The 27,430-nt window shown below is 55.6% G+C and overlaps 6 protein-coding genes across 6 annotated transcripts in view; 3 read left to right on the top strand and 3 right to left on the bottom strand.

Annotated features, from left to right (window-relative positions):
• Window positions 1-2,334, top strand: part of GUITHDRAFT_109941 (hypothetical protein) — a gene marked incomplete at both ends in the record, with an annotated part of 4,435 nt that extends 2,101 nt beyond the window's left edge. The window contains 9 exons of the mRNA XM_005831080.1: window positions 198-232; window positions 405-462; window positions 513-590; window positions 1,012-1,116; window positions 1,179-1,274; window positions 1,357-1,530; window positions 1,685-1,765; window positions 1,980-2,090; window positions 2,236-2,334. Coding sequence (XP_005831137.1) covers window positions 198-232; window positions 405-462; window positions 513-590; window positions 1,012-1,116; window positions 1,179-1,274; window positions 1,357-1,530; window positions 1,685-1,765; window positions 1,980-2,090; window positions 2,236-2,334 — 837 coding nt within the window. The remainder of the gene's footprint in view (window positions 1-197; window positions 233-404; window positions 463-512; window positions 591-1,011; window positions 1,117-1,178; window positions 1,275-1,356; window positions 1,531-1,684; window positions 1,766-1,979; window positions 2,091-2,235) is intronic.
• A 122-nt stretch (window positions 2,335-2,456) lies between these two features.
• On the bottom strand, window positions 2,457-2,881 carry GUITHDRAFT_109940 (hypothetical protein; the record flags this gene model as incomplete). Its single annotated transcript, XM_005831079.1, has 3 exons — window positions 2,457-2,615; window positions 2,659-2,781; window positions 2,837-2,881. 3 exons carry the CDS (start codon window positions 2,879-2,881, stop codon window positions 2,457-2,459), a joined length of 327 nt encoding a protein of 108 aa, XP_005831136.1.
• Window positions 2,882-4,013: 1,132 nt separating this feature from the next.
• On the bottom strand, window positions 4,014-6,161 carry GUITHDRAFT_139995 (hypothetical protein; the record flags this gene model as incomplete). The annotated part of the gene is made up of 5 exons (XM_005831078.1): window positions 4,014-4,331; window positions 4,377-4,871; window positions 4,922-4,975; window positions 5,035-5,175; window positions 5,388-6,161. The coding sequence occupies 5 exons, from the start codon at window positions 6,159-6,161 to the stop codon at window positions 4,014-4,016; spliced, it is 1,782 nt and encodes a 593-aa protein (XP_005831135.1).
• A 550-nt stretch (window positions 6,162-6,711) lies between these two features.
• Window positions 6,712-7,635, top strand: GUITHDRAFT_153077 (hypothetical protein). Its single transcript, XM_005831077.1, has 4 exons — window positions 6,712-6,741; window positions 7,267-7,341; window positions 7,395-7,439; window positions 7,575-7,635. The coding sequence occupies exons 1-4, from the start codon at window positions 6,721-6,723 to the stop codon at window positions 7,593-7,595; spliced, it is 162 nt and encodes a 53-aa protein (XP_005831134.1). The 5' UTR covers window positions 6,712-6,720; the 3' UTR covers window positions 7,596-7,635.
• Window positions 7,629-24,529, bottom strand: GUITHDRAFT_139994 (hypothetical protein; the record flags this gene model as incomplete). The annotated part of the gene is made up of 12 exons (XM_005831076.1): window positions 7,629-8,139; window positions 8,196-11,602; window positions 11,659-15,813; window positions 15,863-15,922; window positions 15,967-16,180; window positions 16,341-17,217; window positions 17,459-20,152; window positions 20,317-20,938; window positions 21,093-21,162; window positions 21,407-21,800; window positions 22,043-22,618; window positions 22,690-24,529. The coding sequence occupies 12 exons, from the start codon at window positions 24,527-24,529 to the stop codon at window positions 7,629-7,631; spliced, it is 15,420 nt and encodes a 5,139-aa protein (XP_005831133.1).
• A 1,046-nt stretch (window positions 24,530-25,575) lies between these two features.
• Window positions 25,576-27,430, top strand: part of GUITHDRAFT_109937 (hypothetical protein) — a gene marked incomplete at both ends in the record, with an annotated part of 2,472 nt that continues 617 nt past the window's right edge. Inside the window, 3 exons of the mRNA XM_005831075.1 lie at window positions 25,576-26,699; window positions 26,742-26,781; window positions 26,989-27,384. Coding sequence (XP_005831132.1) covers window positions 25,576-26,699; window positions 26,742-26,781; window positions 26,989-27,384 — 1,560 coding nt within the window. The remainder of the gene's footprint in view (window positions 26,700-26,741; window positions 26,782-26,988; window positions 27,385-27,430) is intronic.

Here is a 27,430-nt window from a genome sequence, read left to right as displayed (position 1 = left end):
CCGGGGCCGCACACCGCCACCCTCACGAGATCACGGGAGGATCGGAGGAGCTGCACCGATAGAGAGAGGAGATGAAGGCTGGGGATGCGATCCTAGTGACCAGGACCTCACAGGGGAGGGGGGGGCTCTGACCCCGAGCTCGAGGGATAGGTATGCCAGAATGGTGAAGTTGGCGCTGAACCTGTCTCTGGTCTCAGGTTCAAGTTGCTATCCATGAGCTCCTTGGTCACGGGTACGACCATCGTCCTCGTCCTCTGGCAGACTCCTTCGTCGACCTGCTGTCTCAGCTAGTGATCGCCTTGCGCATCCCCATCTTTGTTGCTCCTTGCCCCTCCTCCCTCCTCCCTCCCTCCTCCCAGCTCTCTCCTCGATCTGGTCCCTGGCGTCTCACGAGGGGCGAGCAGGAGCGGGAAGCTGTTGAAGGAGGGGAGCGACGGGGCTCTGAACTTTGACAAGAACAAGGTAAGTGGAGGATGACGACCCGCCTGGTTCCTGCTAACTGACAGCCGCAGGTCAAACATCCTTTCACCGGCAACTCCATCGAGACCTTCTACAAGCCTGGAGAGACATGGGACGGCAAGTTCGGAGCCGTGAGTCAGATTCCTCCCTTCTCCTGCATGCCATGTGTCCCCATCCCTTCCCTCTTCCTCTTTCCTCACTCCTCCTCCCCTTCACACAAAGAGGAGAAGTACAACTTTCTCCGCATACTCGTCTCCTCCTCCTTTTCTGTTGGCCCTGGTCGTCTTCTATCGCCTCGCCTGCCCTTCTGCCTTGATCTCTCCTCCTCTACAACCACCGCTCCTCTTCTCCTCTTCTCCCTCCCTCCCTCCGTTCCTTCCGTTCCCTCCCTCCCTTACCCTCCCTGTCTCCCTTCGTGCCCGCCTCCCTCCTCCCTCCTCCCTCCTCCCTCCTCCCCCTTCCCTCCCTGCCTGCCTCCCTGCCTGCCTCATTCCCTCTCTCCTCTTCCTCCTCGTCTCCTCCAGCGAAGGCATTTTTCTCACCCCTTCCCAGGAGAGCTCCAGCTATGAAGAATGCCGTGCAGAGAGCGTTGGGATCTTTCTCAGCTGCGTCCCCGAGATCCTCTCCCTCTTTGGCCACTCCGCCTCAGCGGACGAGGTGAGGAAAATCTCAGCTGGCCCCCGGCAGTGCTGGATGTCTGCGGCTCAGCAGCTTCTCAGGTCTCGGACGTGACGTACGTGAACTGGCTGATCATGGTGAGGGCCGGGCTGCTCTCGCTCGAGTACTTCACGCCGGAGAACAGCAAGTGGAGACAAGTGAGCTGAGAGAGGAGGGAGAGGAGGAGGAAGAGAGAGGAGCAGGTGGTCACAGAGCGAGGGGGGGGTGACAACAATGTAGGCGCACATGCAAGCTCGCTATGCGATCCTCCGAGTGCTGCTGGAGGCCGGGGAGGGCCTCGTCAGCATCGTGAAGAAGGACGATGACGTCATCATCTCCTTAGATCGCAGCAAGATTCTCAGCGTCGGCCGCAAGGCGATGGCCGCGTTTCTGGAGAAACTGAATGTGTATAAGGTGAAGACAGGAGGAGGAGGAGGAGGAGGAGGAGGAGGAGGAGGAGGAGGAGCAGCAGCAGCAGCAGGAAGAAGCAGGGGAGTGCAGGAGCAGGAGCAGGAGCAGCAGGAGCAGGAGCAGGAGCAGGAGGCACCTGATGACTTTCTGTTTGCAGGCCACGGCGGATGTGGAGGAAGGGATCAAGATGTACAAATACTACACGTCTGTCCCTGAGGATATGCTCGAACTCCGCAAGGTTAGGACACGGCGAGAGTGGTCTCTTATGTTTGCTATGACAAGGATGATGATGATGAGGAGGAGGAGGAGGAGGAAGGGAGAGGGGGGGGTGGGAAGAGAAGGAGGGAGAAGAGGAGGAGGGGGAGAAGGAGGGAGGGGAAGCGGGGGGGGGAGAAGGATGAGGAGGAAAAAGAGGACAAGGAAGACGACTATGATAATGACGATCATTGTAGATTGTGCTCGCCAAGAAGGAGCCGAGGAAGATCTTTGTTCAAGGAGTCACAAGTTTGTCGTCCGATGGTCAGGTGTCTTTCAAGGATTATGAAGCGACTGCCTACGGGATGGTGGGAGCTCTACTGTCTACCTCCCCCTCCCCCTTCCCTCCTCTTTCCTGTCTCGCCCTTCCTTCCTCCTGCTCCTGCTCCTGCTCTCGTGCTCTAGCCCCTTGCTACTCTCTTCCATCTGCTACGTTCTCATGATTCTGTCTAGATCAACTCTTTCAAGGAGAGATACTCGGCGGATGGGCCGCTTGGCAGCTTGGTGGAGCAGCTCAAATTCTGCGGACAATTTCCCATGGAGAGCAACTGAGGACGAGGAGAGGAGGGCGAGGGCCTGAGGGATGAGATGCAGTGAGATCAGAGCAAGTGTAAGAGAGGAACAAGGACAAGAACAAGTCGCAAGGATTTCAACAGCTTGCTTCACTGTGACATTCAGGCCGGAATACGCTTCTCATCTCCCTGCTCATGGCGCAGCGCCATCGTGATGCCGCTGATGGCGCTGTCGGGAATCTCGCCTATCTTCGTCTCCCTGCATCCCTTGCTCATCCCGTCAATCGCTGTCCCCGGTGCCTCCAAGATCGTCTGCCCAACCTGCTCACGCTCAGGCGTCCACATACAACGTGCACTGCCTGACCTCGGCCATGGTGTCCACTCCCGCCTTGAGCCTCGTGCAGCTGAACATCTCACTCTTCACGCCGATGGCAGCGAACGGAGAGCACGGGCTGTCGACAGCTTGTGCTGTTGAGTTGCTGATGTCCTTGCAGCATGCTCGTTAGAATGCTTTCAGTGATCGGCAGGTACAGAAATGTCACCTCCATGGTTTGGTCGAAACCTTTCTTGAACTCTTCCCACGACATCTGCGAGCAGCAGCAGGTTCAGTCGGGACTGGTTTCCAACAAATATCATCATGAGCATGGCACATGATCCTATCATGAACGACTGTGCAGGGCATGTCCAACAAAACGACCCCATCGCTCTATGTTGAGTCTGAACTTTCTGTCGAGTCCTTTGCTCTGACTTCCCCTTCCTCCCCTTCCTCCCTCTCCCTTCTCATCTCTTGCCTTCTCCCCTCTCTCCACCCCTTCCTCTCCCGCCATCTCCCCTCTTCCCCTCTCCCCTTCCGATCGCTCCCCCCTGCCGTTTCGTTTCTCCATCGCCTCCAACAAACTTCTGCCTTTTCTATCTTTTAGTATTTTCTATTATATTTCCTATGTATCACAACTGTCCTCTATAATTGCTATTCAAATAAATTGAGTAAAGCTATTGAGTAAAGCTATGAGGGCGCTAGGGCAATGTTCGAAGGCAACGACGGACGCGGGTGGTGGCCGGGGCTGGAGGGGAGCAAGACGAGCGGCCGGGCAGGAAAGATGGGGGTAAGAAGATCGGATGCATGCTGATGATGATCGTGACGGTGGTGATGATGATGCCGATTATGGAGAGGATGGAGACGGAGATGAAGGTGTTTGGTTATGGAGACGGAGATGGAGATGATAATGAGAGCAACGATTCATAGTGTTCGTGTGGATCACAATGATTGAAATGGTTGTGTTAGAGGGTGTGGGGTAACGCTGGTCATAAGTGCGAAGTTGCTGACATACATGAGGATGTGCATGTACGAATGGTTGCGAATGTGAAGTTTCGCAGAGAACGTGCTGACGATTTCTCTTGCAAACCGCAGATTGCGTTGAGCGCGTTGGCATGTTTTGCGATCATTCTCTCGTCCGATATGAAAGATCCAAGGTTCAAGGATAAACCGCACGTGTTTTCCTGGGTAAAGTGACTCGATCTTTTCTATGGAACCAAGGGGCTGACTCGGTTACAGTTGCAATCTACCCTCTCATCCAAGATAGACAACTTCTTCTCCATCGGAGAGGCGGATCCAAAGAGACGAGACGAGGGGCAGAGATGAATCTCAGCGTGTGCATAAATGTGCTATCAACGAAGGCGGGACCAATCTCTTGTTATGCAACACTACATCACATACATCCTTTACGACCTGTATCCGCTGTTGAGGATTTTGATGTTCTGACGGCCCAGGGAGGCCTTGCGGGTATAATAGTTCTTCTGCTGCAGGTTCACTTCCCTTCCTTTCTGCTGCTCCACAGCCTTGGCGGCGATTTTTGAGCCTCCCTCCTTGACCTGTTGGAACCAGAGGGCCTGGTCGAAGCTCTCTCTCGGGACGATGGACGTTTCATTGGACATCTGGTGGGCCTGTTGCTGGTCTTGATTCTGTAGGAAGTTTGCAACGGCGCTAGTCTGCCTCCATCCCGATCGCGCTCGGCCGATCTGCCTGTTCTTGACAATGTGCTATCAACCGGGTCAGAGCCAGTAGGATGGGATGTCTTGATGTACCTGCTGCAGCGTCTCTGCCTTTCCCCTCCATTGCGCTGCTTTGACTTGCAATCGAGGGTCTTCGCGCATGCGCTCCAACTTCGCTAATCTTGCCCTTCCTGCCCAGCTCCCAACCTTGTACTTCTCCCTGAGAGCATCAAGTTTCATCACATTCTTCTCTCTGCTGGGTACTTTTCCGTCTCTGGCATTTTCCTGACGGTCTCTCCCGGCACCCGCATTACTTGCTTCCTTGAGAGGCTCGGGGAACTCCTGCGGATCTGCTGCGAAGGCCAGTTTTGATAGCTCTTCCGCTATGTCCCCCGTTTCTTGCTGGTCAAAGCTTTCTTGCCCTTCCTCTCCCTCTTCCCCTCCCTCTACCTCCTCCACTCCTTGCTCCTCCTTTCCAACCCCTTCCCCAGCTGCTCCAAGATTGTAAAAACAACTGAATTCCTCTCTCCATGCATCGTCAGTGCGCAGCTTGCGATGGCCCTTCGACTCCATGTGCGCTTGTGCCGCCTGCCAACGCACCAAAGATCATCGGAGACTTCCAGACATGTTGCTCTCACCGTGTATGTCGGGAAGGAGCAGCCACAGAAGACGCACGCAAATCCGACGTAAACCTGGAGGAATCTCGTCAGAAGCACGTCAAAAAGGGGAAGGTGAGAAGTTCCTTTCTGACGAGGTACAACACGAGCTGCCCGACGTCCTTCGTCTTGTCAGGGGAAGGAACGATGAAGCCATGAACATCCCGCATGTGCTCAAGGTTTTGATCCAGAGATGCTGATACATGGGCGTCGAATGGGCAGAGCTCAGGGCAAACCTGCCAAGTTCAGGGCCAAGTCAGGGAGTCAGTAGACAAGGTCTTGAAGAAAGTTGCGTACTTGTTTGAAATTGATTGTTTCCATCTTCACTGAATTGAGTGGGACTGGACGGCTGTTTCTTGGATTCAACACTTTTTTCTTTTCCTTCTCAGGTCTCTGCAAGTGCATTATGTCAGCGCAGTGATGCTTTCGGCCAAGTAGCTTCGCTTACTTTCTTTCCTGTTCTTCGCCCCCTATCTGCCTTGTCCGGGCCTCCATCCTCCGTGCCATTTTGCTCCAAAGATTTCAGTCCCCCCAGCTTTGTATCGAGCAGCCTTTCTGCCTGCAGCTTACGCATCTCCAGGAACACTAACTTCTCTTGTACTTTGTGGTCAGTCTCGTTGAGACAATACAGTCTCTGAATGTCCGCAGCGAGCTTCGTATTCTTCTTGCTCGCATGCCGGAGCTCGTTCCTTGCCTTCTCGCTCTGCAGAGCGTTCTGCTCCTTCTCCTCTTGGCCCCTATCACCCTCCTCGATGCTCCGTACCCGCTGCTCGAACGCCGCTAAGGGCAGAGGCATCAGCCCGAGAACTTTCCGCTCAGTGTTGAAGGCATGCCAAGGGGTCTTGTAGTGAGCGCTGATATCAGACCTGGGCATCTCGAGCTGGCAGGCCGTACAGCACATGGTCTTCTCCCGACCCTCGCCATCCCCCACGTACGGCTGAACCCTCCCATCGGCCGCACTCCGGAGGGCCACGATCTGCGCCTCATGGACGCTTGCACCGGCTTTCCTCGCAGCCTGAAATGCTCTTTGCCAAACAAGTCGCTGAGGGACGGTCATCTGGATTTGATGCCCACTCTGCGGGATCACCGACATCTCATGTTCATAAGTAAGGTCGACATTAGCGTACAATTCCTTCTTGACTCTTTCCTCATTATCTTCCAAGTCAGAGGAGGATATCGCAGGCAGCAGCAGGACGCAGAGTAGACACCAGATCTTCCTCATGCCTCGATGCTGCCATGTCATCGCGTTGTACGAAAATGCGCCCATGGCTCGGTGGGAACCTCGATCTCAACCTCCGACCAGATTACTGTTATGCTGATGTCGTCTCAGACAACATGATCTATGACACACCATCTGCTCCTGGAAACGACATGTCCTGCTCGTTGCTTGCTTGTTGCTCCTCCCAACTTCTTCCTTCCTACTTGCTCCCTCCTCCTCCCTTCTCCCTCCTCCCTCCTCCCTGCCCTGATATGCGCCCCGACAAGAGCGGGCCAGGGAGGCTCGTAACCTTCCTCACAGAATCTAAAAAATCGTTTTATATTATAATGAGTAAATTTTAAAGTGTACTATTGAATTATGGTACGAAGAGGCAAACCCACCCCCCGAGAAGGACATTTGCGGGTGTTTTTCGTTCTATCGAGGGGTCGGTGACAAAACTTTTCTACTACTACCGCATTTGGATAAAATTAATGTACCAACACAAAAACTTTACATTATTTTTAAAATGTTACAATATTTTTTGTAGTTTTAAAAGCTTTTATATATCTATTCCAGGCGAAGGATGGCGCTTCAGAAGCTCATGGTAAATGCTGACGCAGCAATGGGCTCTCCTGCGTCGCTCCCTACCCCACCCACCCACCTCCTCCCTGCTCCTACTCCCTCCCCTCCCCCATCCTCTCCTGCCTTCCCTTCCTCCCCTTAGCTTCAGCCTCCTCTGCCTTTCCCGCTACTCCTGCCTCCTTGTTCCTCACTGTCACGTTGTGAATTTTCTCTGCTTTCCCGCATTTTTCTTTGTGTTGTCTGCTCCTTACTCTATATGTAATCTCTTCTGCTATGAAGTTTCCTTCTTTGTGCTTCCATGGTGCATCCTTGATTCGTTTTTTGATGCTTTGAATTTATTCCAATTTGTTTTTTCTGATCCCCATCGATGAACCTTCTCACAGTTTTTCTCTGGCAAAGCTTATACTCTGATCTTCCCCTGTTCTCTGTGTTGTGTTTTGCCCCAAGTTTCCGCGAGCCTCGAACTCAGCAACTCTTCTGTTGCACTTTTCACCCGCGTCTCCACCCTACATCTGCTTGAGGCATTTTTACTGATTTATGTTGATAGTTTGGATCGATTGCTAACGTTGGGGCTTCCCCCCTTGCTTCCCTAGCGAGAGAGGACGGTGGCTCTGGCGCCGTGGTGTGTATTTTACTTCTTGGTTGGAGTACAGTCGGCTCATAGTTTCTCTGCAGTCTTCTAGGTTTGCGCAGGCTGCCTGGGCTGGGCGCAGAATGAATGTGAGTGCGAACCCTCCTCCTCCTGCACTCCCTCATCTTCATCCTCCTCCTTCTGCTCTCCTGCTCCTCTGCTCCTGCTCCTGCTCCTGCTCCTGCTATTCCTTCACCTGTTTGACTGACTTTGCTACCCATCAGTCTCCTTTGGAGCTGTACTAAGAGGAGGATGTAGAAGTTTAATAGAACCTGTTACTAGGGAGTGATCAAGTCGTTTGGGTAGTCCTGGGCCCCGGCCCGGTTCCATCCTCCGATGTAGAACAGGCACTGAGAGGTAGCAATGAGCCTTCCTCCTGCCCTCGACCCCACGGCCACGGACGCCTGAACCTGGTACCAGGAGACACCATCGTTGCTCCTCCACAAGTCCCCATAGAAGGTGTCCACCCCCGACGTCCCCCCGTACACGTACATGGTTCCGTTGTGATCGGCAGCGAAGCCGAACGAGGCCCTCGGGGCCCAGGCTGCGGATGCTGTGGCAAGTTTCCAAGTTGCCCCGTTGTCCGTGGAGCTGTAAACGTCGTTGACGGCCTTGTACTCCGCGCAGTCTTGGTACTGGACGCAGCAGCTGGAGCGCGAGCTGGTCAGGAGCTGGCAGCCGGGGAGGTTGGTGTTGTATCGTGTGCACCCAGACGAGCAGCTGATTCCCGCGGTGAGGAAGAGAGTCTTCCTGCCATTGAGGATCTGTTTGATCAGCCCGTGCTGAAACCTGTGCGCAGTCAGACGGTCAGTCTCTCGGCCTCGTAGAGCAGCAAGGAAGTTCACCTTGGCGACCAGGCAGCGGCTGAAGTGACTGAGGTCCAGCTGAGGCCGTCGGTGGAGCTCCAGACGTCGTTGAACAGCTGGGCCCTGCCGCTCGCAAAGCCTTGGCCGCCGAAGACGTAGAGCCGATCTTCGAGGATCAGGCTTGCAAAGTACCCGCGAACGTTCCAACTACTCGCTGACGTCACCACGGACCAGGTGGCTCCGTCGTCCCTGGATCTCCACACGTCGTTGAGGTAACCTCCCCCGTTGGGACCCCCCCAGCCTCCCATGATCAGCAGCGACCCCTGATGGTTGAGCAGACTGTGCCCGTCCCTTGCTGGCCATGTGCTGGAGTTGGCAATGATGCTGAAAGAGCCGCCTCGGAAGGCCCTGACATCTGAGAAGAAGGTGTAAGAGCTGCTCGTCGTGCTGTCTGTCCTGTATCCACCTGTTACAACGATCTCCTCCGAGTCGGGAGACGCCGAGGCCTTCAAGCCTGAGATCGTGATCCGGAGAGCAGGGGGCAGGTCGATGTTGGGCGACAGGGTGACTGTGATGACGTTCAGTTGGTTGATGACAGGGGAGCTTTGAACTATGGTCTTGATCAGGAAGGAAGGGTTCTTGACATAGAGAGGAGAGCAGTCTTGTAGTGAGCTCGTCGATATGCAGTCAACGTCTACCCCCGGGTTGGTGATGAACTGGAAAACTCCACACTGGAGGAGCAGCTGGACGGAAGCTGGGGGATCTTGTGCTCGACTCGGGTTCCTGAGGATGAAACTGAAGGTGTAACTCAAACCGGGGACGATGTCGCCCAACGACATGAACTGGAGGGTTCCAGTCTGTTGCGTCCAAGAGCAAGAGGAGGTCGCGATGGCCGTGCCGCCGTCCTCCGACAGGGAGACCGAGAAGGAGGATGTGGAGGTTGTGTTGGACCCGATGAGACCGGTCAGGACGATGGTGATGTTGGTTGTAGAGCTACACGGTTCGTTGGAGACGAACTGGGTAGAGATTCTGTTGCTCGCTCGTGGCAGAGTTGAGTTCTGCTGGATCTGCGCCCCTTGAAAGCCAGGAGAGTAGACTCGGAAGGGAAGGTTGTCCCCGACCCTGTAGTATGCTGGAGTGCTGCTGGGACTGTCCGTACCCATCATGACGGAGGGCAGAGTTATGCTGACCAAAACATTCGTTGTCATCATCATCGCCTGTACCTCTGCATAGACCACAGACTCGGAGTTTGCGGATCCGGGATTGAGCAAGGTCACGTTCAGGACGACCAGCTGACCAGCTACCAGCATCTGATCAAAACCTACCTCCAGCGTCAGCCGCCCGACGGACTGGTACCACATGCACGTGGAGCCGAAGACTGGAAATGTTGTCTTGCCTCCCTCGTATGCTATCTCGAGCGGGCCGTCAGGGCTGGCGCTCCCGTAGAGGCCGTAGATGTCGACGGTGGAGGAGGCGTACAGATCGACGTTGGCAGCCAGGGAGACGACCAGAGTGTTACTGTCGTCGGGGAAGGGAGAGGACTGGGCGATCTTGCTCACGATCAAGGCCGGGCTGTTGACCTTCAAGGGGACGGCGTCCCCTGGGACCGAGCCGGGGAAGTCAAGGACTTTGCTGGAATTGACATCCATCAGGCTGGTCCACTGGTACTGGGTGAGAGTGATGGTGACAGGAGAAGAAGGTTGCTCGCTGGAGGGGTTCAAGAGGGAGAAGGTAAAGTTCACCAGGGTTCCAGCTGGTAGGGTGACGTTGGGTACCAGGTCGACCTCGAGGATGGGCAGTGCTGCTCCTGAGTTGCTCCAGGTTCCAGAGCCCTGGATCACCGGAGAGGAGGAGGAGACTGTGTACCCGCTTGCAGATGGGGTAGCAGCTCCCTGGAACCCTCTGAGGTGGATGAAAGTCCTGTCAGAGGTGGTGATAGCGGAATTGAGAGCAAACGAGGCAAGCAAGAAGTTGCTGCTGGAAGGGAACGTTGTAGACTGCTCTATCCTCTTGACGATGAACGATGGACCGTACACCTTGAGGGGGCTCGCATCCCCTGCTACTGTGCCAGTCTCGGCGGTCGCGCTCGTTGTATCCTTGTCCATGAGAGCGCTGGTGACGATGGAGGAGCTGGCAACGATGTAGACGGAGGGAGACGACTGGGCTGTTGATGGATTCTGCAGCTTGAAGGAGAAGCTGTATGAAACTCCAGCTACGATCGGCTCTGTGAGCGTGAAGACTATGACCCCGACTGCTCTAGTCCAGACCCCCGAGGAGAACAGAGGCGGAGAGACTAGCGGGAAACTTGCGTTGAGAGTCGAGTCAGGGGTAGACGAGCCAGTCAGCCCGGAGATCGTCAGCCTTACCCCAACGTTAAGATCGACGGAGGTCATCAGGGTGATGACGATGGAGTTGAGCGCGGCGGGGTAGGATGCTGTCTGACCGATGCTCTTGATCAGGAACGAGCTCCCGAGGATCCGCAAGGGCGCGAGGTCCAGGGCGGTGAACCCCGGGGGGACAGGGATGGAGAAATCCGTCTGCATCGCCACTGCGGGGAGAGCGTCGGCGCCTGCCACGGAGATGGAGACCGATCGAGCAGTTTGACCCGTCGGGCCATTCTGAAGGACAAACGAAAACGAGTGAACAACAGTCGCGTTCAGCTTCGTCGAGCTGTATACCACCAGCTGGCCCTGCTGCTTGGCCCAGGCTGCCGAGCCCAGCAGGAAGCCTCCTACCTGGACTAGGGGCAGCGAGGAGGTGTCGCTGGTGGATGAGCCAGTCAGCCCGACCAGGGAAATAGCAGAGCCCGCTGGGATGTCTGTCCAGCTGGCAAACGTGACGGTCAGGAGGTTCGCATGCCCGGGGATCGAAGAGTTCTGTGAGATGTTTGCGGCCAGCCAGGCGGTCGTGACCGTCTTCAACGGGCTTCTGCTGGGGTCCAGCTGGCCGTTCCCATCCACCCCTAACGTCATCGTCTCGTTCCAGATGGGGTCGGGCCCGTCCACGAAGATCGAGATCTCGCTCGCCGCTTGCACCTTGCTGGGGTTCAGCAGGGTGAAGGAGAAGGAGTAGACGCCCCCTCGCTCCATCGCCCCCTGCCATGACGTCTGCACGATCAGCCTGCCGTCCGTCTGCGTCCAGAGAGCCTCGAAGCCGAAGATCTCGGGGTGGTCGGTAACGATGGGCATGCCGTTGCGCTGAACTGCCGCAAAGTCCCTCCTGCCCACCCAGCTGCCAGCTGTCTTGCTGGTCCAGGTTCCATCGATGACGCAGGTGGCGGCGAAGTCCTGGGCGAAGGAAGCTAGGGTCTGGTAGGCAGTGATCCCAGGGGAGGAGACCACAAGGGAAGGAGAGACGATTATCTTGCCCGAGGAGGCGAGGAAGAGCTGGCTCGGTCTGAGGACGGACTGAGAGTTGACGACGGTGATGCGGAACACGTACTGCAGCTGCGACAGCAACAGTCAGTGGGCTGAGAGAGCAATAGAGGGTGCCATCGCGTTACCTGTGCATAGAAGGCTGTCTGCCTGGTGAAGTTGAACCTGAGGCCTCCCAGGTACGGGTCGAAGTATGCTGACGAGTTGGAGGAGGCGAAGTTGGAGATGTGGAGTACAGGCACTGTAGAGAGCGACAGAAGGACGTCTCGAGCAAGACCTGTCAAGAGGAGGAAGTTTTCTCCGTCGGCGAAGGTAAGATCGCAGTTCAAACTCAACGTGACCGTTAGCTCGTTGAAACCCCACACGTCAGCGTTGGACTGTCCGAGCTGCAGGTAGGAGAAGCCAGCGATTAACAAAGGATGTTTGTTTCCGGTCCCCGCCTCCATCTCTGACATGCAGAGCTGCTTTCCAGCTGATGAGACGGAGATGTACACGGGAGTAGCCGAGTTTGGCACCAGCGGGTTCCTCAAGGTGACGGTGAAGATGACAACCTTCTGTCGGTTGAGATCTGTCAAGAGAGCGACTCTTATCTTCTCATTCTGCAACCACGATGCTGTGCTCGCAAGAGCAGAGGCGTTAGGACTTGAGACTGCCAAGTTCTGATCGCCAAGAGTGCTGCTGCCCACCAAACCTGAGACTTCCACATACACTCCTGATATCGCAGACAGGTCGATGTTGAGACTGAAGCTGACGGTTATCTGGTTGTCAACCGCCTGCGAAACGGTAGACTGGGAGATGGACTTCGTGTCAAACCCGGCGATCAGAAGGGGCGCGGCGTTGCCCTGACCCTTAGAGACTTCCAACGGCAGGACTGTGAGGCCAAACGCGGCGATCGAGACTGCGGGAGATTCCTGTTGCCTGACAGGATTCGTCAATGAGAAGGAGAAGGCGTAGGTCACGTTGTCAACGGGGCTCTGTACAAGCGTCAAGGTCAAGTTGCCGTCCCCTTGGCTCCACCTTGCTACCCCGCCGAAGAGGTCTGCTCCTCCGTTGCGAACGTTGGACAGGATGATATTCTGCAAGCGAGTGGCGCTGCTGACGAGGTTGGAGAGTAGGATCTGAATGGAGGAGTTCTGCCAGTTGGCTGGGATGGAACCGAAGAAGTTCAGCTCGAGGACGAGGGTATTGGTGGACGACACTGACGGGTCGCTTTGGTAGAGTTTGGCGTGTCTGAAGCCAATGATGTAGAGGGGAGCGTACAGCCCCTTGCCAGGGGTGAGGAGGGCAGGAAACGTCCTTACCCCAGAGGTAGCGAGGTAGACATCGACGGCGTCCTGGTACTTGAGCGGGTTGTTCAACCCGAATTGCAGAGAGAACGAAAACCCTGCCGACACGGGCTGTACAAACTGCACAAGGAGCTGCCCGCTGCTGTTCCAATAGCCGTTAGAATCTGTCACTCCACTGCTGAACACCATGGTCTGCATGGAGGGGAACGAGGTCCCGGAGAGGCCGGAGATGGTCAGGTTGGTCGGCGTGGTGAGGGGGAACACGTCGAAGTTGAAAGTGACACTTATGGAGATGGTGTTGAAAGCTCCCTGACCCGGATTGCTCTGTGACACTGAAGCCAGGTAGACCCCAGCGATGAGCAGGGGCTGGGAGTTCCTGCCTGGCAGGGTCGATAGCTGCAGGCGCGCAAGGGAGATGCCTGTCTGACCAGAGACGAAGATCGGTGGGGGCTCCTGCTTGCTCAGACCGTTGATCACAGTGAACATGATAGTGTAGTCAACATCCTTCAAGACTGGCTTCACCAACGACAGGACAAGCAAGCCGGCCGTCCTGTTCCACCCGGCGGACGCATCAAAGATCGAGATCCCATTGCCGGATTTCTGCGTGATTGGCATCGACTTGGCCTCTAGAGCAGTCCCCACGAGCCCGGAGATGGTGATGGCAGCTGGAAGCAAGCTGACCTGAGCTCCTCCCGCGCATCGCACTACCATCACCGGCTTCACATTGTTGGAATTGCCTTCGTGCACGTTGTTAAGGAGAAGGGTCGGAGGTTTTGACACCAGGTACCCTGAACCCCCCGACTTGACCTCAGCAGAGACCACCCTCCCTCCCTGGACGGTGTAGGACCAAGCGAAACCATTTCCATCAACCCCCAGACTGTTGACCACCCCATCGTAAGTGCCGTCGGGCGGATCCAGCCCGCTGCCGCCAGAGACAAGGAGGATGCTGGTGATTGTGGAGCCTTGCGGGGTGAAGGTGCCGGGATAGACGATGCTCAGCTGCAGTCCAGCTGACCAGGCAAAGCTGTCGCTGACCCATCGGAGGTACAGGCGGCTTATCGTCCCGTTGACGTCCACGTCGAAGTTTGCCAGGAAGTCTGAGGTGTTGTAACCGTCGATGACGAGATCGCCTGCGATGTAGTTTATCCCTCCGCTCGATAGGTTGAAGGACGCTGGGATGAGCGGGAGATCGGAGCGTGAGAGGAGAGAGACAGTGAGCATGTTGGACGTGTTCTGCCCCGGGTCCGTCTGCCAGCAGAGGCTCTGGTTGGTGTAGAATCCAGCAGTCAAGAAAGGTATATGAATGCCAGCCGACGAGTTGACAATAGCCGGGGAGCTTGCGATGCCTGTCGACTGGATGTAGAGGGTGGGAGAGTCGAGGGCGGCACTGGGATTCATGACGAGGAACTCGAAGGCGTACGAGACGTCTGCAAGCATCGTAGACTTGACTACCAGAGTTAGCTCCCCTGATACTTCATCCCATTTCATGTACTGCCCGAAGGTAGGGAGGACCCCTGTCCCGCCCACCTTGTTGATGGGTATCATGTTGTCCGTGGTCCACAGGGGGTACCCTTCCAGCCCTGAGAACTTGATGGTGGGTGTGAACCCTTGAACGTCAGCATCCAGCCCGACGGTCGCGAAGAAACTTGCGTTGTGGGCCCTCTTAGCGACAAGGCACTTATCCAAGAGGGATGAGTTGACAGGAGAAACGGTGCAGAAACAGCCTGCAGTCTCAGAATAGAGGTAAGGAGTTGACAAGTAGTCGATCCCGTGCGCTATGATTTTCAAGGAGAGGATCTCTCCAGTGAAGGGATCTATCGCGTCCACCTCTGCCTTGAAGTCTCTGCCAGACGAGCTCGACGCCACGATCACAGTCCCCACTAGGCAGGAAGCTGTCGGCCCGATGATGTCGACTGAGGAGATCGAATTCGTCATGACCTCCTTCGTGTCCGTATACCTCAGGTTGATGTTGAAGATGTTGGACTGAAAGTTGCTGCCATGGTCGACCATTCGGACTTCGCTGATGGACCCTGCCTGGTTCACTAGCGCGATACCTAGGAACTTCCCGGATCCCACGATCGTGTCCTGCCCATACACCTCCCCCTCGACGTAGTTCACCCCGCCAGCAGCAACGATGATCGCAGTTACAGTCTGATCCATCCTTGTGGATGTGTTGGGGTACATTGGGTAGAGCTGTACGCTCTCGTTGTATCCCTCCCCGAAGTCCAGGATGCGGATCTGAGAAATTTCTCCTGCGTCACCCACGTCGAAGGTCGCTCGAAAGCCGCTGCCTGCCCCCGAGGGGAGGGGCAGGAGGTCGCCAGGGACGTAGCCTCTCCCCGGCGAGACGATGCTGATCTCTGCAGGAAAGGAACGCAGCTCTGTTCGCGACTGAATCGTTACCGTGATCAGATTCCATTGCGACACCCCGGGGTTGACCTGGTACATCTCGCGGACTGTGAACTCCTGGATCAGGAACGGTGCCTTGCTCCCTGCTGCTGGCGTGACAGGATACCGTGGGATCGGCCAGTCTGATTCGATCTCTATGGCTGCGGCTGGGCGACCAGCCTGCGGGTTGTACAGCTCGAAGGTGAAGTTGTACAAGAGGCCGGGGAGAGTCCAAGTGGCAGCAGTCAAAACAAGAGATCCCTTGGATTCGTTCCACAGTCCGTAGGTTGCAAAATGACCTGTAAGCTCGATGACCGGGACTTTGATGCTGCTGTTGGAGAACGAGCCGGCGAGGCCGGTGATGGTGACGTGGGAAGAAGCGTCGAGTGAGGCGTACATGGAGAAAGTAAGGGTGATGACGTTGAGAGCGAGGACGGAAGGGTTCGTTTGACTTGCGGCAGCTTCGATGAAGCCCATGATCTGCAAGATTTGAGAGTTTGGTAGTGGAAAACTGTCCAAAAGAGTCGGCAGGAATGTAGAGGAGGGATCGGAGCCCGAGGATGAGATGAAGATGGGAGGAGCTGCTTGGGGGAGAGACGGGTTGTTGACCTGTGCGGCAACAAGCTCAGATGGGGCAAGAAGAAGAGTTCCTTGAAACCTGGAACGTCAGAAGGAAAGGTTGGAACTCTTGAACGTCAGCACTTGTTGTCAGGGATAGCTACTTTCAAGTCAGAGAAAGAAAACCGACTGCTGTTTGCTCACCGTCCCAGATATGTTCCAGTCAGCTGTGATCGAGTACGCTGAAGAAGCATTCATCAAGACATTCAGAGTTGTAGCCAGGGAGTTTGTCTCTTTGATGCCCTCTAGAACTATCTTCGTCCCTGATGGTATTAGAACGGTGGATGTCAAATAGATCGAGATTGAATTCGTTGCGTCACGCAATGCGGAGCTCTGTGCACCAGATTTCTCTATGAAACTGCGGAGAACATTTCAGAACTGGTGAGAAGAAAGAGATCGAGCGAGCAATACAAGTCAGAAGTATCAAGGCAGACACCGAAGTGGTCGAGATGAAGAAACGGGACGGAACAACATGGTCGCAAGGAAGTAACATGTCAACAACAAGCTGAAATGCGTACCCGTAGACGAAGAAAGGAGCAGAGGTTCCCAGGTCGTTCTTCAATACTTTGTTGATGATTGTTGCGGCGCCGGACATGTTGAGCACTATGACTGGGGCCAGCTGCCCTGCGCTCGGATTGGAGAGGTTGAAGGAGAAGGAGTAGTTGGTAAACGATCTCACGTTGCTGATGTTCATGACAACAGAACTCGTCGCTGACTTGTAGTGCGCTATTGCCCCGAGCGCTGGCCATGATTGATTTGTGGGGGAGGAGATGGGGAGGAAACCGTCGTCAGAGGAGGAGGCTCCGAGGCCGCTCAGAGTGAGGACCGAGAAATCCTGTTGTCCCAGGTTGAAGTTGAAGGAGAGTCGAACAGTGATAGTGTTGACAGCTGAGTTGATTGGAGTCGACTGACTTACAAGCGAGTCCACAACGTCTGCGATGAGCAAGACCTGCTGATCACCAGCTGGACTCGTAAAGGGCGTGATGCCGAGAGAGCAGTTGCCGGAGCTCCCAGCGGCGAAGACCTGAGGAGAGGACTGTCCTGCCAGCTCGTTGGTGAGGACCCAAGAAAACTTGACGGTCATCTGCGGGGTGATCAGCCTGTTGGAGCGAAGTTGGAGGGTCTTGTCGGCATCGAGCCAGACAGCCTTCGCCAGGCCGTCTCCGAAGATCGTCACGTCGAAGAACTTGTAGCACTGGACCTCGTCGACACAGACGGTAGAGGGAGAGGAGTCAAGGAGGTTGATGACACCAGGGGGAGCGGAGGCGCCTTGGAGTCCGTAGAAGTAGAGGTCAGCTGGAGATGCGATCGAGACGTAGGGGCTGAGGGCGACTGTGATGACGTTGGAGGCTCCTTGGGAGAAGGACGATTGTTGGATGGAGAGGAGTGAAAATCCTGTTGGATCGCCGTCAGTGTTGTTGAGAGAGAGAGAGGAGGGAGGGAGGGAGAGAGAGAGGGAGGGAGAGAGAGAGGGAGGGAGGGAGAGAGAGAGAGAGAGAGAGAGAGACAGAGAGAGAGAGAGAGAGAGAGAGAGAGAGAGAGAGAGAGAGAGAGACGGAAAGAGCAGAGAGAGGGAGAGAGAGAGCGACAACAGAGTAGGAAGGGCGATGAAAAGGGCAATCAATCTCTGCATCACCTGCGATCAGAAGCGGCGGGTTGCTGCTGCTCTTGCTGATCAGCGTCTTTGTGATCGCGCAATCTTCTCCGTTCGCCTCCATGGCGACGTCAGGCGAACTTTGTCCTGTGCTGGGGTTCTGAACGGTGAAGGAGAAGGAGATCGTTTGATTGCGGTGAATGTCCTGCGTCAAGTACAGCACCACTTTTGCATCTTCCTGCTGCAGCCAGAGTCCGCTACCCGACAAGTTCGAGGACATGTTTGCTGTGAAGTACAAGGAGTCATCGGTAGAATTGCTGATGTGCTGCTGGATGTCGATGACGCTCCCGTCATGCAGCGCGTTGAGCAGGCCTGAGACCGTGAGGGAGCATCCTTGGTGTAGGAGGGTGCGGCTAGAGAAGGTCATGCTGAGCCTGTTCGGTGCGGAGCAGCAGGGGTTGGTCTGCTGGATGGAGGAAGACAGCAGACCTGCGACGAGGAGGGGGGCAGAGTTGAGGACACTGTCGTAGCGCATCCTCCTCTTGTAAGCCGACCAGTACCTCGGATCGAGATCTAGAGTCTTGAGGACTTCGATGGAGACTGAGGGAGACTCCTGGCCTTGAGCTGGGTTGTCGAGCTGGAAGGTGAAGGTGTAGTTGGTGTACGGCTGCATCTCAACGGTGAGCCCGAAGAGGAGCGTGCCTGAGGACCGTGTCCAGTTCCCCTCCCTGGCGACGTCGGAGGAGATGTTCAGTAGACCGGACGGAGTCGTCGAGCCCAGCAGCCCGCTGACCTGGAACTCTGCGAACCCTGGTAGGAGGGGAGCCTCGAGAGAGAGGATCATGGTGAGCGTGTTCCTGGCAGAGGAGGAGGTGGTGGACTGGGAGATAAGAATGTCTACAAGGTCGCTGATGTAGAGCGGTTTGAACGAGTCGTTCCTGCTGTCGACGTTGACCCACCCGACGTTGACAAGCCCCGTCGCCTGTATCAGGAGCGCGGGTCCTGGCTGCCCCTGCTTGGGGTTTCTGACGGAGAAGTTGAAGGAGTAGTCAAGGAGGGGAAGCATATTATCTGCCAGGGTCACCACCAGAGTTCCGTTGACTTTGGTCCACTGGGCTTCAGTGGCGAAGATGGAGGAGGAGGTCGAGGATACAGGACGAGCACCGTCGACCGTATCTGCCCCAGTCTCTACGAGCCCTTTGATGGTAATCCGGGTACCTTTGTAGAGCATGGTAGTTGTGCTGATGGTGGTGGTAAGAGAGTTGACGTCGTCGGTGGAAGAAGAGGACTGCTGCATGTACTTGGTCCTGAAACCAGCAATGAACAAGGGAGAAAAGTCCAACAAAGGTGATGAGAGCTCGACGGGTGCTGATCTGACCTTGCCCACAATGTGAACGGAAAGAGTAGGAGGGTACTGAGGAGGAACAGGGTTGATGATGGGGAACATGATGGTGTAGTTCACACCAGAGAGCATTCGCTGCCCTTTCTTGATCGAGATATTCAAAGTTCCTTCCTGCGTCTGCAGCAAGGCAGAGAACAAGCTGCCAGCCTTTGTAGCTTGTGTATCATACAGCGAGAGCGCGATCAGGCTGGCGTTGTAGTGAGGGAGCGAGAAGCCGGTCACTACCAACGAGCTGTTTTCATCCAAGTCTACGTAGCTCTGAAGAAGGAGAGTAATGTTGTTCTGCCCCCCGCTGCTCGGCGTGCTCTGAGCTGCCGTTGCGACGCTGAAGCCCGCGATCAGAAAAGGATCTGAGTTGTCTCCTGTCTTGCTGAACGCAGTTTGCGCCACCTGGCTGTTTGCTCCGAGGATCTTGATCTGAGCGTCTACTGACCACTGGCCGAGGACAGGATTCTGAGAGAAGAAGGAGAGAACGATGGTGGGGTCTGCTGTAGTCTCCAAGGAAGGAAGTTCGTTGATGACGTGGAGGAGGAGATGGCTGCCGTTCCATCCTGCCGTGCCCGGCAACGAGTCGTTGAAGGTATTGTTGACATCTGAGCTGGCAGAGGAGAAGAAGACCCGGGAGAAGGAGAACGCGCAGCTGACGTTACCGCAGGTCGTATCCTCGTTAGTGACCAGGTCCACAACCGTTCCTGCAGGATCGAGGAGGTGGAAGTCGGAGATGACAAGGACGGAGTCGGCAGCGATGGGAGAGAAGAGGAGCATGGAGATGGAGAACTTGTTAGTCTCCCCCGAGTTTGGGTTGTTCTGCCGCAGGGTAGGAGGAGAGACGAATCCTGCTATGAGCAGAGGCTGGTATATGCTTGCTCCTTTCTCCATCCTGGTCCAGGGTATGACAAAACCAGCGGTGGAGATAGAGATGTCGGGGGACAGTTGACCCTCTGGAGGGTTGAGGAGGAGGAAGGAGAAAGAGTACCGCTGCTTCCTGACCGTGTCCTCGAGGAACGTCACAGCCAGCTCCTGCGCTGTTGGGGAGTAGGAGGCAGACCGGGCGATCTCCGAGTAGTTGTGGGTGAGGGGGACGGTGAAGTTCTGGAGGTTCTGGATGATGAAACGATCTGTCCCATCTAGCGGGATGAAGTCAAGATTTTGCTGAAGGTACACCGTCCTTGTGCTCCCTATGTAGCTGGAGATGACGACAGACTGGTCTCTGATCCTGAAGGTGAACTTGTTGTATGCTGCGTCGGAGGAGGAGGCCGAGTCGTCGAGCTGGAAAGATGAGGCTGAGAGGGATTTGATGATGGTGCCCGTGGCCGCGATGAGAGGAGCGATGCCTGGGGGGAGACAAACATTCAGGTAAGGCCATGCCCTTGTCTCCTCCCTCCACTCCTCTTCGTAACTTCCCCCGTCCCCTCTCCTCCCCTCTCCTCTCTTCACCTCTCCTCTCCTTTCCTCTCTTCCCCTCCACTCTCTCCATCCTCTCTCACAAGGCACGTACCACTGATGAACAGCGTTGTCGATCGGTTGACTGCGGTCAGGACGAGGTTGGACGCGAACGAGACAGAGAGCGAGTTAGAAATCTTCTCCCCTCCAATGTCCCAGTCGGACGCGGACGGCGTTTCCTGCGCTATTAGCAGGGAGGTGAAGTATCCTATGCGCAGGGGTGCAAAGTTGCCAACCTCGTAGTCGAACTTGATGGGAGAAATGGTCGTTCCAGTAGCAAAGATGCTGACTGACGGCTCATCCTGACCTGACGGAGGGTTCTTAAGCACAAATTCCAGCGTGTAGACCAGCACGTCAGCCTGCTCTCCGATCACGTCAATGGTCAGGATCCCGACGTCCTGCGTCCAGGAGGCCGTGGGGCTGAACACACCGGCGGGGGAGCCGGTGACAGGGAAGGAGGAGGAGGAGGGAGTTTGAGTTGCGGTGAGATTGGTGATCCAGATCTTAGTGCTGAGGCTAGCGGCTAGGTTGACGGTGGTGGAGAAGATAGCTGTGATCTTGTTGTTTGCGTTGACCTCGGTTGTACTCTGGAACATCTTGGTGTAGAAGAAGCCGATGATGAAGAGAGGAGCGAAGCGACCCGGAGCGTTCTGAACTGTCGTCTTCGAGCTTGCAACCTTTAGGCAGGGATGAGGAGGGGAGGAAAGGAGTGCGAAAGAGAGGGAAGGGAGGAGGAGGAAGGGAGGAGGGGAAAGTAGTAGGAGGAAGAGAGGATCGTGAAGGGAATGATGGGAGGGGAGGGAGAGTTTCAATGTTAAGACATCAACACACTGGATCATTCAAATTTACCCCCGAGGAGCTGATGTAGACAATCGCAGCGTCTTGAGGTTCCGTTGGATTTCTGTAGATCAAATCAAAATCGTTCCAACTCTTCTTTTCTTCCCGCTACAGTCCATTTTCCCCTTTCCTCCCCTTTCCATCCCTTACCTCTCCACCCCTCTCCATTCTTCCCCTCCCCTCCCTTTCTCTCCCCTTCCCCCACCCTCCTATCCTCTTCTTTTCATCCTTTGTCCTGAAAGTACCCTTTCCTCCCTCTCTTCCTCTCCCTTTCCCTGCCCTCCCTGTGCAATCACGACGGTACGCACTTGAGTTGGAAGGAGAGTTTGAGGTAGCGCTCCAGCGGAATATCTTTCTTCACCGAGATGTACAGCTCCCCAGCTGTTGTGTTCCATGCCGCCTGCTCGTATAAGTAGGAGAGGCTGTCAGACAAGATGGAGTAGCTGGTAGAAGTCGACTGGCTGATTCCGGCGTCAAAGCGCGAGGAGACCTTGACGGTGTAGGCGGAGGAGAAAGAAACGATCGATCGTGTCTCGGATCCTATCTGCAGGAGGTAGCCGACGGGAGAGAAGGAGAGACTGTACGGCTGATCGAGAAAGAGAATGTCCTCGTTGGTGCTTTGCTTGAGGGTGCCCTGTAGCAGCGGCTCCTCCTTGAGAGTTCGCTGATCAGGAGGGTCAAAGTCCAGCGTGTTCAGGAGGCCTGAAGGAGGAGGAGAAGTCAGGTCAAGGAGATACAAGGAGGAAGACATGGGAGCGAGGGTGAGAGGGCGAGGATGGGAACAAGGATGAAGGAACGGGGAAGAGGAGCCGCGGAGGAGCAGAAGAGCAGAGAAGTAGGATGAGCAGCAGGAGCAGAAGAAGAGAAGGAGGAGTGGAGGAGGGGGATGGAGCGGAGGAGGAAGGGGAGGAGTGGTGATGGAGGAGGAGGAAGTGGAGGAGTACCGCTGACAGTGATGACAGTCTGATTGGCAAAGAGGACGGCATAGTTCTGGAACGTGAGATTGAAGAAATTGATTTCTGTCGCTCCCGTCTGATACTGAGACATGAAGGAATAATTGAAGCCCGCGATCCTAAGGGCCGCAGCTGGACCCTCCGAGGTGGCCGCCACAAAGGACGAGGACGAAATGGTGCCTGTGTAGGAGAGGCTTATGCTAGGTGGCCGCTGGCCGTTCTTGGAGTTGACAACAGTGAATGAGAACGAGACGATTTCACTTTGATTGATTGTCGACACGACTTGGAGAGTGAGAGACGGAGGGCTGCGGGTCCATAGGCCGTACCCTGACATGTTCGACTTTGGGGCTGTGAAGTGCAGAGCGCAGTTCCCGAGCTGAACGCACGTGGAGTTGGCGGAGTCGTCGGTCAGGGGTATCACCCCGTCGGAGCTGTTAGCTCCGACGAGGTTTAGAAGGTTCAGCTGGCTCCCAGCAACTACCTCAGTGTAAGGGCTGAAACTCACAATAAGCAGGTTGGGAGCCCCTGCTGACTGCTCTGATTGGTACACCTGGGCATACTGGAACCCTGGATAGGATAGCGTGTCAGAGGGAGGGAGGAGGGGAGTGAGGAGGAAGCCAACGTCAGCAGCAGCATACCTGCTATGAGGAGGGGTTCATTGTTGCCTTGCGCCTTCCCTACGAGGAGCGTCGCGGTAGCAGCATACTCTCCTATGGACCGGATGTAGAAACTCGGGGAGAACTGTCCAACGGAAGGGTTTTGTATGCTGAACCCGATGCTGTACGTGCTGCGGGCCTTTATGGAGCCGACGACATACAACGACAGGATGCCGTTGGAGAAGAGAGCCGTCGATGCTGTCCCGCCGAAGGAGCTGGAGAAGTACATGTTGGATGATGCGGCGCCTCCAACGGCAGCGCTCTCGTCTGTCAAGGTCAGGACTTCACTCGCGCTTGTCGCGTTGTCAAACCCCGTGATGTTGATTCGGGCGCCCGCAGCCGCCATGTCGATACTCGAGGAGAAGGTGAATATTAACTTGTTGATTGCTCTGGCAGAGGGATCGGACTGCGACAGAAACTTGACAAGGAAGTCAGCGACCAGCAAGGTCGCAAAGTTGCCTTGCCCGTTTGACAAACTCTCAACCGCCAGCACGGCTGATTTTGAACCGTACTTGACCGGGACAATCGCTTCGAGTGTGATAGTGACGTTCCTTGCATCTTGGCCATAGGACGGGTTCAAGAGCGAGAAATGAATCTCATAGTCTTGGAAGGCAGCCAAGTCCGCGGACGGCTTGAACCGTAGGGTACCTGTAGACTGAGTCCATGTGGTATCGCTGATGGAGAAGTTGGAAGAGGAGACGGTAAGGGATGTGGCATCGGGAGTCGAACTCCCTGTCAGCCCGGTCAGCGTGAAGGTGGCCGAGGTGATCTTGTCGGTGTCCACAGCTACTTGCTGCTTGATTTCTCGATTCAGAGAGAACGTGACGGTGATGGTGTTGGAAGCTGAGATAGAAGGGTTGGACTGCTGGACCTGTTTCTTGACAAATCCCAGCACAAAGAGCGGCAGATAATCAGGATCAACTCCCGTCTGGTCGAACGTCGATGTTGCAATGCTGACATTCCCACTGGCGCTAATCGATAGAGAGGGCGGACTCACTGCAAACCGAGGATTCTGAATGGAGAACGACAAGGTGCACAAGGTGTTGGACGTGAAGCCTGAGGGTGAAACTGTAAGAGTCAAGGTGCCGGTAGAGGGGTTGAAGGCTCCCGGCCCGTCGAACGTACTGCTGCACGCTCCTGCCAACGTAAGGCTGGACTTGGATAAATTTCCTGTTGGCTTCAGCCCAGTGATGATGACCGAGGTTTGTGCCGTAAGAGCGACATTGGTCTGCAGGGTGGCCGTAATCGCATTCTCCAGCCCTTGAAGGAAAGTCTCCTGCACAATCGTCTTCACTGTGAACGCTGGAATCACGATCAGCAGGATCGAAGAGCCAGAGGTCACGCCATATGCGCTGTCGGTCTTTGTGGTCATGTTGTACACCTCCACGTACTTGAAGTAGATCTGTGGGCTGCCTTGCTCCGTGGCTCCATTCTGGACGACGAAGCTGAAAGAGTAAACGACATTGGCGCTGATTGCTTGCTTCAACTGCAGCGTCATAGAGTTGTCAACCGAGCTCCAACAGCCATACCCAGTATTGGCTCCGCAAGCAAAGTAAGTGGACGCATCAGTTCCAGTGCCAGCATTTGAAGTGGTGAGTGGAACAGGAGAGGCGATGGTTGCCCCGGTCAGGCCTGATATGGTGAAGATTGCTCCTGAGGGGACTGATTCGTTGAAAGACAGGGTCACATAGATTTTGTTCGACAACCCGGCCAGGGGGTTGTCTTGCCAGATGACTCCGTCTACGCTGAGACAAGAGGAGAATTCCAAGTGACAAGAAACGAGGAAGAGGAATAGAATCCACCAAGATCTCCCGCCAAACATCGTTGTCACAGCAAAGACTTCAGGTCACAGGCGGCGAGAGACGCAGTGAGTGCAGGTGCTACAGCAAGCATCACCGTGCGGGAAGTCTTCCTTACAGCTCAGCTGGCTACTCTTGGCAAACAAGTGAAGTATGACAACTCAATCAAGTGAAGTATGACAACTCAATCAAGTGAAGTATGACAACTCAATCAAGTGAAGTATGACAACTCAATCAAGTGAAGTATGACAACTTGACTTCAGTCTGTGCGGCTCTAGCGAGCAGGCCCATCGCCGGATAGAGTGAGGCCGATTGTGACGGGCCTTGTCAAATTCCAAACTGGCCCGCCGCTCCCAGCCCGGCCCCGGCGGGCGGGCCTCAGTGCTACTCAGTACGAGGACAATCAGGAGAGTCGAGTACTGGGACAGTGTCCGCATTCGGTCCGACTGAAGTAGGTATGCTTTGCTTTTTTCACTCAAAATCAAGGACCAGATCGGACCGTGCTTCGAGTCCGACGATACGGTCCGAAGTTCGATGATCTTGCAAGTTGAAAGCCATTACTGGTATAGTGACCGTTTGAGAAAAGAGCTAGCTTGACCCTGATACCAGACAAAAGACATGAATTGAGAACCAACCCTCAGTACCTTCAGGCTTAACTAGTAACAGCGTGCAGCCCGGCTCACTCGTCGGACCATTCTCAACGCACAGCGGCACGGCGCGCGGCGCAGGACCATTCTCGCCGCCCAGCCCGGCCGCCCACTGCCAGCCAGCCGCCCCGGCCGGGCCCAGCAGCCGCCCTGGCAGCTGCCCTGGCAGCCGGGCGGCCCTGCGGGCGGCCAGGATTCCGGCATGTGAGGGGATGAGGGGGTTCCAACGGAGCGCCATGGAAAGGGGGAAGGAGGGTGGCGAGCGGGAGAGGAGGAGGAGCGAACAAAATTTCTCTCTCGTTCCCACGTGCTCTTTCATGCAAAGAGGAGAAGTAGATTGAGTCGCAGGTGATCGAAGAGGGTAAGAAGCATTGCGAGACCTGTCCCGGGAACTGCCAGGAATAGAATCGGCGAGTGGAAATATGGCGATGCAGGTCCATGTGCAGGTGGAGAAAGTCGGGGGACAGGGGAACTCGATAACGATAGGAGTGGCGCCTGAGAGAAGAGAGCTGTACACGACAGCAGACGACAAGCTGATCAAAGTTTGGAGCCTTGAAGATGGCAAGTGCAAGTCATGCATCAATGCTCACAAGGGAAGAATCACCTGCTTGGTGTGGTTGAACCATGTTAGGATGATGCTCTCGACGTCTCTCGATCAAACTGTTGCGCTCTGGAACGCGAAGGGGGAGTGTGTGGTGAGGAGCAAGTTTCCATGTGCGATCTACTGCGCCGGGTACAGTTCACGGCACGACATTGTGGTCCTGGGTGGGATGAAGAAGATGTTTGTGCTCCAGCTGCTTCATCAGCGGGACGAGTGGGAGCTGAACACGCAGTCAGTCTTTGAGGAGCACGACGAGTTCATCTCGGAGATTATCTGCACGCCATCAGGAAGAATATTCTCCTGCGGGTACGATGGTGTCGTGTGTGCCTTCGATCTCAACGTGGAGGACAAGCTCGTGGTCATGACCGCAGGAGGCAACAGGGCCAAGTCCAAGTGCCATAAGGGAGCGATCACGTGCGCGGCATACTACAACGAGGGGAACTCACTGATCACGGGGAGCTACGACATGAGCGTCAAGACTTGGAGCTACGACGCGCTAACTGCCCATGCTCAGTTCTCGCCGCTCTATACCATCGAGCTGAAGAAGACGGTGGAGACAATGTGCTGCATCCCTGCCACGAAGTCGCTGTGGGTGGGGATCAAGGGATCTTGCCGTCCCTTCGTGTTCGACCCCCGCACGGGGACGAACTTGACTGATTTCCTCCCACAGTCGGAGGACTTCAAGTCGCTGCACAACGAGTATCCTGTGAAGATCATGGCATCTGCCAGTGAAGTTGTGACCATGTCAGATCACAAGAACTTCACCATCTGGCGCTACAACTCGCTCGCCTGCATCAGCATCATCCATGGGCACACGGACTGGGTCGAGTTGGTCGTCAGGAACCCGAGGACGGGAGACTTTGTGAGCTCCGGAGCAGACAGCATTATCAGGAAGTGGTATATACCCAATGCGCTCTACCCACAGCTCTACAGCATGAAGGAGGGGTTCGCTGACCACCAAGGGTCGGTTGTGGCGGGGGTACTCAGGCCCGACACGTCGATCTTGTTCACGGGAGGTGACGATGCGGTGATAAGGGGTTGGTCCTTGGAAGATAATATCCCGTCATCAGGAGGGGCAAGGAGAGAGGGAGGAGCAGGCGGAGGAGGAGCAGGGGGAGGGGGAGCAGGGGGAGACGGGGGAGAGGAGCAGGAGGAGCAGGAGGAGCAGGAGGAGCAGGAGGAGGAGGAGGAGGGAGAGAGGGAGTCGACGTCTGAATTTCTGAACCCCGTGAAGATGACCTTGGAAGGGCACACGGGCAAAATTACGGCGATGTGCTTGCTAGCGCACTTCCTCATCAGCGTCAGTGTGGACAAGAGCGTGAAGATTTGGGACTCCAACACAGGGACGCTGTGGAGGACCATCGAGGACGCACACGAGTCGATGATCTATGACGTGAGTAGCTCCGAGAGGATGGACACCTTCGCCACATGCTCGGCGGACGAGCTCTGCTACATATGGGAGCTGGAGACTTGCGAGCTCTGCGGGGTGATGAAGGGGCACGAGGACGAGGTGACAAGGATCCGGTGGATAGACGAGCTGGACGCCTGGCTGACAGCGTCGGATGATAACAGCTTGAGGTTGTGGCAAGCCTCAGGGCACCCCTATTCCCTCTCGGAATCTTCGATCAGGGTGAATCTCCCTCCCTCCCTGCCTCCCTCCCTGCCTCCCTGCCTCC

The sequence above is a fragment of the Guillardia theta genome (assembly GCF_000315625.1).
Source record: "Guillardia theta CCMP2712 unplaced genomic scaffold GUITHscaffold_42, whole genome shotgun sequence".
Taxonomy (NCBI): domain Eukaryota; class Cryptophyceae; order Pyrenomonadales; family Geminigeraceae; genus Guillardia; species Guillardia theta.
The sequence above is the reverse complement of the archived record's forward strand: the minus strand, read 5'-3'. Positions and strand labels throughout refer to the sequence as shown.

Excerpts from the sequence above, each read along its gene's own strand:
- GUITHDRAFT_153077 (XM_005831077.1), top strand. The coding sequence starts at position 6,721 with ATGGCGCTTCAGAAGCTCATG. Across the intron at positions 6,742-7,266 it reads TGGCGCTTCAGAAGCTCATG|TTTGGATCGATTGCTAACGT; the intron begins GTAAATGCTGAC and ends TTATGTTGATAG. Across the intron at positions 7,440-7,574 it reads GGGCTGGGCGCAGAATGAAT|TCTCCTTTGGAGCTGTACTA; the intron begins GTGAGTGCGAAC and ends GCTACCCATCAG.